The sequence below is a fragment of the Lipotes vexillifer genome, unplaced genomic scaffold (assembly GCF_000442215.2).
Source record: "Lipotes vexillifer unplaced genomic scaffold, Lipotes_vexillifer_v1.1 scaffold43, whole genome shotgun sequence".
Lineage (NCBI taxonomy): Eukaryota > Metazoa > Chordata > Mammalia > Artiodactyla > Lipotidae > Lipotes > Lipotes vexillifer.
In genome coordinates this window covers 553,003-563,904 of record NW_006770037.1, presented here as the reverse complement: position 1 = coordinate 563,904, position 10,902 = coordinate 553,003, and the positions used below count along the sequence as shown (strand labels likewise).

Genomic DNA, 10,902 nt, shown 5'->3' with positions numbered 1-10,902 from the left:
TAATTAAAATCCATAGATGACCCAGAAACTTCATTAGAGTCATAACTGCAATCTTCTGTCCAGGTATACTGGGAATGTCAAGAAAAAAAGAAAAAGAAAAAGAGACTTTTTTTCAGAATTTTTCCCTTCCCTAACTTGTTCCTGAGTATATTGAAAGAAGAATAACGGCACAACTGAGTCATAAGTTGGAATCCTCGCCATCAGCTCTACCTACTAAAAAGCTGTGCAACTTACCTCTCCCTGGCACTGCTTGAATTCAGCTCCTTCTCACCTCTTTCCCTCCCTGGCAGCAGGGCACTCCTGGGCCTGCATATTTGGCATTTTTGTGCCTCCCCCAGTAGAAAGATCATCAAAGGGGGCCCTTTCTTTTGAGCCGATGAACTCCACTCTCAGGCAAGCAGCCAGGCAAGTGAGTCCCACTCTCTTCCTTAACCAGCACCCTGATCTAGTGCATGGACTGCACAACCACATGAGGCCTCCCACCTGACCATCCACAATCCATACCACCAGCATGACCTTCCCCAAACTCCATTCTGACTGCACCCTGGCTTCAAAGTCTCCAGCGTGTATATGGGCCCCACGAGAGCTCCAAACCTCCACCCCTGCACCAAACACCCCTGATGGTGGGAAACTTGCCTCTCTTTGCAGCTTCTTTTCCTGCCACCTCTGCTCATAATTCCCAAGCTTCTGCCAAATGAAGCTACTAACTAAGCCTGGACATGCTACACTCCTTTATTCCTGCATGGCTTTGCACATACTGGTCCTTTAGACATGAAAGATTTCCCTTCGTGCCTTTCCCCCTTGTCTTCTCAGTCCATTTCTATTCATTCTTTTAAAAAAAGAATTTCACATGAAAGAAATTTTGATGTATTATTTTAAAACTTGGAAAATATGAAGAATTGTGGGAAAAAAGTGTCCATAAAAAAGATAACTGTGGTTCATACTTTGATTCTTTGGTTTATTTTTTCAAGGCATTTTATATGCATATTTAATTATGGATCATACCTTAAAATACATTGTATCATGCTTTTTATCACCTCGTATTACACTGTAAGCTTTCTTCTCAATTTTTATAAATTATTTGAAAACGTCTTTTTTTAATGGCTCCATAATTTTCATATATGTTTGTGTGTGTATCTATATTATACCTGAAGAGTTTGTTTAACCTGTTTCGGTCAGGTAGATGATTTCATTTTCATCTTTTTGCTATTATAAATAATGCTACAAAGAAGAGTTTTGTACATAACTGTGACACCCCTCTGGAAGAGAATTCTAGAGTGGAGTCACTGGAATGGTAGAAAAGAACACTTGTAGGCTCCTGAAAAGGAGCCTAAGAAAAGGTGGACAAACTCACCAGGGGATCACAAGTGTTCCTTTTATCTACCAACAGCCTTTCTGTTATTGACAGTCATAATTATTTTTGTGTGTGGTCCTTGATAATTTGATTTTAATTTAGCATTTCTTTGATTAGACAGGAATTTTTTCTACATTTATTAACCACATGTATTTCCTCTTAGATTATTTTAGTCCTTTCTTTAGTTTTCAACTGGAGTAAAAATTCCTATTCATCTTCAATATTTCACTTAAGCATCTTCTCACTGTGAAGTTCTGATAGCCCTACACAACACCCCTAGTTCAGGTTTCCTCTTCTGTAATGGGACTGTGTGTGCACATTTATTACTGGGATTTCCATACTCTATTGTAACTGTTTACGTGCTTGTCTCCCCCACTGGACGATGAGCAAATCATGCGCCAGAACTAAGTCTTATGTGTTTTGTTTGTTTGTTTTTTGCGGTATGCGGGCCTCTCACTGTTGTGGCCTCTCCCGTTGCGGAGCACAGGCTCCAGACGCACAGGCTCAGCAGCCATGGCTCACGGGCCCAGCTGCTCTGCGGCATGTGGGATCCTCCTGGACCGGGGCACGAACCCGTGTGCCCTGCATGGGCAGGCGGACTCTCAACCACTGCACCACCAGGGAAGCCCAAGTCTTATGTATTTTTTTCCTCAGCACCTAACTAATTGCCTGACCCAAGGTATGTGTCAATTAAAACTTATTTAATGTTTAATGATCTAATGAGTAAATCAGTGAAGATCATTGAAGATTTGACTTTTAACTTAACATGGATTTCATCCAGATGTTGTATCTAAATTCTGTGTTAAACAGAAAGTACCACTAACTCCTTGGATAAACCTGTGCAAACTTGTTTTAAAGGAATACATATGCTAATAGAACAGCCTATAAAAATCCTCACTATTAAACTGCTAGAGAATGAAAGACTGCTGGTAGCCCTTTACTCAAAACAACAAAACAAAATAAAAAAACTAAACCCTTTTATTTCATTTAAAGAAAAGTAATTTTCTTTGCAAACTATCATAAAGTTATGTTTATTGATGTATCTGGGAACGTTTCAAATGACCTTGACAATGATCATAACACACCTTCCAAAAGGAGAGCATGAAACAGATGTACTTCCTCTGACAATGAAACACATAAAGGTACTTATAAATTAAATATACAAACGAGAGTTAAACTTGAAAACAAGTGCATTTTTCATCACATCACACTCTCCGATTATAATTCCTGTATTCCTAATTTGGCCATTTCACAGTTTTGCTACACACAAAAATTACACATATATTTCCAGGTCAATACCACCTCTGAGATAAACCAGAGGTGAAAAAATGGGGCTGCTGCTAAGCTGAAAATAAGGCAAATACTCTGATCTTTGGAAGGGATGGCTGAATGGGGGTCTCAGGCTATTCAGATGTCCAGCTCACAGTCTGAGTGTGTCAGGTACACCACAGATGCTGAAACCCCTCTGACGCCCCCATGAGAAAACTTTCATCTTTTACCCAAGGTGAAAGTTCTTCCCTGCAGGCTGGGTCTACAGTCTCTTGCTTAGTTTAACAGCTGCAGCTGTATTTTCCCCACTTTTCCCTTTTGGTCATAGTGTCGCTAACCTTTGTAAACATTACGTACAACTAAAGTGCTTGGTGGTGCTCCATCTGAGCCATATTCTGCTCCAGATTGAAAGCATATCTCTCAGGAACCTCAATAAGGTCTTACTGTCTCCACCAAGGGCAGAATATGGCTTTAACATGTAGATGTTAAGGTCATTGCCACTGCTCTCAGCTGAGGCTGACTGAGTCCCGAGTGAGCTTGTCCCTGTGCTGAATGCCCGGCTGTGTTACAGCCATGCTTAGTAAACACGCTCTCTGGGAAGTCATACATCCCTGTCCTCCAAAGACCATAAATCCCTCCCCACCAAAGAATCCATTAGTTTGATAAACCTACAAAATGGAGGTTCCAAAAACTGAAACATTTTGTAGCCCACTCCAAATTTTCATGCCTATTGACACCCCTACCTCAACACACAAGAAACTGGACTTCAAAGGGTAAAAAGAATGTTTTCTTCTCAAGGGTGTAGACCATAGTTACGTCTTGCCTTTCGTTTACTTATTTACAGCTTCGCCTCTTCACACAAGGTGGTGAGCGTTTTCCCAGAGGGTGGCTGGGGGAAGGACCCTCCAAACACCTCACCTAGTTATATTTTCTATCACCCTTTTCAGAGGAGCATCTATAATTCAGGCTATACTTGTATCAGCTGGCAAAGGAAAGAATTAAACAGGGGCATTGTGATGCAAAATAAACAAATCAGGTTCCACTAGAAATAAAGAGGGTAAGAAAATTTAAGAACACCTATCACATAATTGTAAACTGTGTTGTTTCTACTGAATTTAAATAAAGACCCAGAGGTCTCAAGACCGCCTTAAAAAATTAGGGACACCAAGTACAAACACTGGAATAATTACTATCATTGCTTTAAGACTTTTAACATTGTTTACAATATATGAAATTGTAGTTGCTATTATACTCAAAATGAAAAACCCCACTGAACTGGTTCTTGAATAAAGAGTGACAACACATTATTAAGATCAATCGAATAGTTTTGAAAATACATTTAGATGTTTTGTTATGGGACATAGCTTTTAAGGATGTAACTTGTAAGATTTTTTTGATCATGGTTCTTTGCCAGAAAATGTGATATATTCCTGAGTTTACCAGAGTGGTTAACACACTGTCACAGCCTGGATTCCATGTTAGTTCTGCAAGAGTTGCTGTGCCAGTTTCTATACATAAGAGGCCTTATGAAAATCTTGTGAAAAAACATCCGAAATACTGATGTTCTGAAAATGATGAAAATCCAAGGGTCCACAATGGAGATCACAGAGAGAAAGCGTAAGGCTCGGAGGTCTTCAATTTCTTCAGCAGTTCCATTTTTCTCGTGAACAGCTTTAAACGCTCCATAGTAAGCACGATACTATTTTAAAGAAAAACATTCAATTAGGATAGCGGAAGGTCGATGGCCGCAACAAATTCGCTTACTTCACTTAGGAAACATTACTTTTCCGTAAGAGTATGGCAGCTTGGCTTGGAGTATTCATTTGGGTAAATTTATAAGCAGCTAAGGCCACCACAGTGGATGGGTGCAAGTGAGAAGCCAGGGAGGTGCAGGGCCGACCTGGGAGGCTCAGTGGAAGCCAGGTCCTCCTGGGAGCCCCTGGCTAAGTCCCTGGAGCTGGTCCACCTGTGGTGAGTGTGGCAGGGCTAGAGTTGCCTGCTCCCTGCCTGGCGGTGTAGAGGAAGAGCTGAAGTGGGACAAATCTAGTCTATTGAGTCGTTTACAGAGTCACCTCACTCCCATAGATACTGATTCTCTTCCCTTTTTCCTCTGCCTCCTTCCTGTCCTCGATTCTTAGTTAGCCCAGAAATAAGTCACACTTGTGAAATGTCACATGTGTGGAGATACCAATGAAACAGAAACTTGTTTCTTCTTTCTCTGAATTTTTTTTTATTGAAGTATAGCTGATTTGCAATGTTTTAGGTGTACAGCATATATATGTATATACATATAAATGTATTTTTTTCTTTTTCAGATTCTTTTCCAATATAGGTTATTACAAGATATACAGTTCCCTGTGCTATACAGTAGGTCCTTGTCTATCTATTTTATATATAGCAGTGTGTATCTGTTAATCCCAAATCCCTTATTTATCCCTGCCCCTGATTTCTCCTTTGATAGCCATAAGTTTGTTTTCTATGTCTGTGAGTCCATCTGAAACAGAAACGTTTAATCAACGTGAAGAGACAGGACATATTCCAGTGGAAAGACAGGAGACAACTTGTGTAAATTACTCATTTTTAGCACAGATGCTTATCATTCTGTGGTTGTTACCCTCTTTTCAGACTAGGAATAAAAAAGAAACATACACAGAGCGATAAGCCTACTTACCTGTGCCCAGCTACTCCTGTATTGTCTTGTTCTTTCTCGAGCTCTCTGGCCTCTTGGGAGCCCTGCAAACTGCCTCATCCCGTTCCTGCCATTCAGCCGACACTGCTGTCTAGACCAGCACTACAACTGTCTCCCACTCAGTTGGAGGCCAGCCACTTTTTCTCAGTGCTCTTACATCGCCCATGCTCATTAAGATTCTAAATCCATAATGGGACAAAATGGACTCTAATGGTCCAGAAAATATGCAAACTCAACGTTAATGGGAGGGGATATGAAGAAGTACACAGATCAGACCCATTCAACGCAATCAGGGATATGAGAAGATGTTCTCATAATTGTTTCCTTACCTTTTTATTCTCTTTTCTGTAGGCTCAGATACTCCCATCTAGTGCACGTAGGAAGACGGAGTTTATCTGGAAGCCCTCTCCCATCATCACTGCTTAATAACATTAAGAGTAATAATAATGACTAATGTCCACACAGAGCTTCATATTCTCAGGCACCATTCTAAGTGTTTTACTTTTAAAAGTTTGTTTCATCCTTACGAAAGTCCTGTGAAGTAAGTATGTTCATTATCTCCATTTTACAGATGTGGAAATTGATTACATGCCCAAATCCTAGTTTCTTTCCAGGTTGACCTAAAACATTACCCCCATCACGAAGCCTCTGGTGATGGTTAAGGTGGTGGTTAAGCTCATCAGTTTTAGAGTCCGACCATCCAGGTTAGATAGAATCGCCTCACTGGCTATGTTACTTCAGGCAAGTTACTCTGTTTCCTCATCTATACAATGGGGATAATTGCACCTACCTTTCAGGATTGTTATGAAATTTGTATGAGATAGTATGAGTACAACCTTGAGAACAGGTCCTTGCATTAAGAATAATTAGCTATTATTTTATCAATTAGGAATCAATCCTTTCCTTTTCTAACTCCTTTCTGGCCCTAGTCACTCCCTCTCACCCCCAGTATTATAGCTCTGTGGGCAAATGTGATGTTTTTCTCATTTTATATCCCCACAATGAATTACAGTGCCTGGAATGTTGTAGGTTCCAGATCTGAGATGAATGAATAAATGGATGACAACAGGCTACACACTTGAGTTGACTGAAAAAGCAAACACTTTATATGACTTTAATCTTTATATTTGCTCCTTTCTCCTCAAAGTGGAGTGCAGCACGATATAATTCTTACTATTTGAGAATGCTTGATTAGTTGGGATCTGAATGATGTTTATATAATTAAGACAAATTTTATTTCTGTACACTATTTATCCATATCAATTCTATTGCATATTATTAGGTTATTTGTACTTTCAAGTCACCTGATTTGTATTAGAAATGTAATATTCTACAAATGGCCTTTTAATTTTATTTATTTTTTGAGTTTACTAAAAATATGACAAATTTATTCCCTTGTGACAGTGATCAAAGTACATATTCTATTAATTCTCACAAGACATCCGTTTGAACACAATCTAGACTTTCGAAAAATCCTCTGATGATCAATGGTATTCCTGGCTTGTTCAACACATGCAGGTCATTACACAAAGAGAACTCGTGTGAGAAGAGCGCCCTCTGTTGAAATTAGGGGTCCACAAAAAAATGTTGCTGTTGTCTGTTCTCTAGCGACAGCTTGGCTGGACATCCCTGTTTAGGACAGCAACATTGATTCCAACGCCCTCTCCCATTCAGCTCATCCATCACCACACCCTAGACCTCACCCTCTGCTCTAGCTCTTTAAATCCACTTCTGACCCTTTTCCCTGGGCCAGTCTCTTGCTACCATCCCTTACACAACTTTAACAGCCTGCTATGGATGGAGCATCCCACCCATTCTTTCTGCTCAACAAAATGAAACACACACACACACACACACACACACATGAGTTATCTCAATGCACGTAGGAGGTCCTCTAACCACTTCTCTGACTCCATGGATTCTGATATATGCGATACACAAGCTTGTGCATACCTTTACCTGGCTTCTAAACCTCTCAACTACTATGTTGAATCTATTCGTGAAAACCCTCTTTCAGCCATTCCTTCTTCCTGACTAACCTCCAAAACATTGTGGTTTTCTAAGGTAAAAATAATTTTGATGAAAATACTTTGTATACATTAAAGAACGTGCTGCAACCTGCCACTAAAGCTCCTCCCATATTCTCTATACTTTCTTTTTACCGTATCAAATTGGAAATTTGAGAATTCAATCTAAACATCTTGCTCTAATCCAGTATTATAACAAACTTAATTAAAAAATCATATTCCAACAAACTTTTCACCAGCTTAATGAAATACAATATTTATGTGATGAGCAAGATTGTTTTTTTTAAAGTTTACCCACCTTCACATACAGCCTTATTTTTTCCAATCACTAAATCCTTTCCTCAGAAAAGTGATTTTCAAAGAATGGGCATCTTTAATACTCTTTCAGTGTGTCTATGTGGTCAAAACTATTTTCATAAAAAGATGTTACTTGTCTTTTTTCACTTTCATCCTCTCATAAGTGTACAGTGAGTTTCACAGAAGCTGCCTGATGTGTAATGAATGATATCATCACTCCCATGGCTAATGGAATATGTGCTGTGTACTCTTGCATTTTCTAGACCTTTCTAAGGTAATACATACATATGTGCATTTTCAGAGATTGTTCTCAGTGCTTCTGTGCTCTTGACATGCTTTTCCCCATGTTACCTGCTAATATTACTACACTTTATTATCATTCATTAAATAATTTTGAGCCCGCGCACCGCGATGAAGAGTGGCCCCCACTTGCCACAACTGGAGAAAGCCCTCGCACAGAAACGAAAGACCCAACACAGCAAAAATAAATAAATTAAGAACATTTCAAAAAAAAAAAAAAAAAATTTTGAAATCTCAAACTTCTCTTTCACCTAGCAAAAACACAAGCAATAAGTACATTGTAACTTGTTTTACAATAATATCTAAAATTTGTCTTATTTTTAATTTCTAATATTGTAAATACTAATAGATATAATCCACATAAATAAAACATCTTTGGGCCCTTAATAATTTTTAAGAGTGAAAAGAGGGTCCTTAGACTAGAACAAGTTTGAGAACCACTGCCTTAAAATATTATACTATCTTCGGAGGTCATATTTCTTAATTAATTTTCTCTGTCTAGCAGGCAATTATAATAAATGGAAGTTATAATTAGTAATAATAATTAGTAATAATAATTTTTGAGGCCACCAGGCACCTGGTTAGTGTGTATGTATGTGTATATATATATATATAAAACACTTCAAATCTTCATAACTATCTTACAGAGTAAGAATAGTTATCTGCGTCACAGATGAGGAAACTGAGGTTAGAAGGGATAAGTAAGCACGTTTATACTTAGTAAGTGATGAGACCTGATTCAAACCCATGCTAAAGCCCTTATCCTTTCTAGAAATGATACTTCCTGTGAAGAATGCTGTCTGCATTGCATGTCTTTGAAACTTTACAAGTTTTTTTAGAAAAGCATTTTCAAATCCATTATTTCCTTCAATCCTCACAAGCCCCTGTGAGTTATTCAAATCTCCTTAGAGAGTCGTCAAATGCAATGTTCTTTCCAATGTATTATGCTTTCTGCATTATTCTTACTAAAACATTCAAACTCAGGACATAATGTCCAGGCATTTGGTTAATTTCTGCTTTTATCACAGCACAGGTAAGCAAGGCTCTTATTTTAGAGCAAGGATCTGAAAACATCTTCTGTAAAGGGCCGAAGAGCAAACATTTTAGGTTTTATGAGCCAAGAGGCAAATAGTGGATATTTAGTAGGTACTTACTAACAAGAGAAAAAACACATTTCTACAATTTTAATTGATGAAATTAAAAATGTAATAATAATTGAGTACAATTTTTGGTAACACATGTCTACTAAGAAGAGCGAGTCTTTTTCTTGGAATCATATTTGACTTAGTTGGGGTTCAGAGTTCATGTGCCCTATCATCAAATTTATGGCAAATGTTTATTTATAAAAACTATTTTTAACTCCAGGGCTGCACTAAAACAGTGGGCAGTACGTATTTGTCCTGTGGGCTGTGATTGCTAAGTCTTGCTTTAGAGTGTGGTTCTCAAAATGTGATCCCCACATCAGCAGGTGATGAAGAGGCTGCTGAATTCTTCAAAAATGTCTGCATCAGAAACTCTGGAGAATGGGGCCCAGCCAGCTCTGCTTTTTTTTTTTTTTTTTTTTTTTGCTTTTTAGTACCATGGGCTGCACAATGAAACTAGGTGTGGTGAGTTAAAACTTGAGGTGAAAGGCATCTTGCTCTTTATTATAGCAGAGGAGAATTTGTGATGATTTTTCCTTTACTAATTTTGAGTTAGAGAAGGAAAATTGGAGAGGACCTCTCACTGCTGTGGCCTCTCCCGCCGCGGAGCACAGGCTCCGGACGCGCAGGCTCAGCGGCCATGGCTCACGGGCCCAGCCGCTCCGCGGCATGTGGGATCTTCCCCGACCAGGGCACGAACCCGTGTCCCCTGCATCGGCAGGCGGACTCCCAACCACTGCGCCACCAGGGAAGCCCGCCAGCTCTGCTTTTAAAAGCACTGCTGATGAGTCTGAGCGTGCTAAAGTTTGAAAACCACTGCTAAATGTCTATACCTGTATCTCTATCTCTCTGTTTATATAGATATAGATTTATTTATTTATCTTGGGGAGTTCTGATCCTAACCCAGAGAGCTCTTTGCCCAACACATTAAGGCCTTCATTTAAGGGGAAAATCACACTATATTTCACTTTCATCCACCCTTGAAAGTAATGTCCCAAACTGCTACACTGCCATGAGAAACTTAACTTTCCTATTCACATAAGTCTCAGGACTCCAATGACACGGACTTGGCAACGAATTTATTTAAATGTTGTTCACGTTGACCGAGTACACTGTGGGGTCTGGAGAGGGAGAGGAGCAAGGCTGAAAAAGGTTTCTCAAGCCTCAGCCACTCCTAGGTGTCTTGGCCAGGGTCACAAGAGGAAATACCTGCAAAACGACGAAGTAATTCAATCTGCACCACCACCCCCATTAGTGATTGAAACCCAAGATAATGGCTTTGCATGTCACCTCGCTTGCCAAGATAGAAACAAAACCTGTCGAGACAGGTTGTCAGAATGACACCACCAGCGGAAACGTTCCTACACATCTGCTAATCCCAAACAGCCTCTCCGCCTCTGCCGCCACCATCCCCCGCAGCTGAAGCACCAGAAACAGCATCCGCCACTCCTCAAAGTTTACTCACGAGTTAAAAAAAAACCTAAACCTATGCTTTTAGTCACTCACATGTGCAAATCACTTTGGCAGGAGCACACCTTCCCTTATTCCCTTTCCACGCCAACACCGGGGAGAACTCCCAGATGCCATTTGCCCATTTCTGATGCCACTAAAATCATGGGCAGGTGTAACGAAATAAAACCTCGCGTAGCCATCGAAAAGTGGTAAAGGACTCGTATTGCCAAGGAGGAACCAAGGTCTGCTTCTCAAAGTCCTGAGGTGCATAAATAACCCTGAGATCTTCCCAGAGGAAAGCAGGGAGGAGGGGGTTCTGCTAACTGGAGAGGTTCTGCGGGGCTGAGGGGACACCATCCGGCTCCGGCTTTC

General features: G+C 39.9%; 1 protein-coding gene across 1 annotated transcript in view; it reads right to left on the bottom strand.

Annotated features, from left to right (window-relative positions):
• Positions 1 to 4,082: 4,082 nt before the first annotated feature.
• PTGDR (prostaglandin D2 receptor) overlaps positions 4,083 to 10,902 on the bottom strand; it is a 7,891-nt gene continuing 1,071 nt past the window's right edge. The window contains exon 2 of the mRNA XM_007445994.1: positions 4,083 to 4,322. Coding sequence (XP_007446056.1) covers positions 4,083 to 4,322 — 240 coding nt within the window. The remainder of the gene's footprint in view (positions 4,323 to 10,902) is intronic.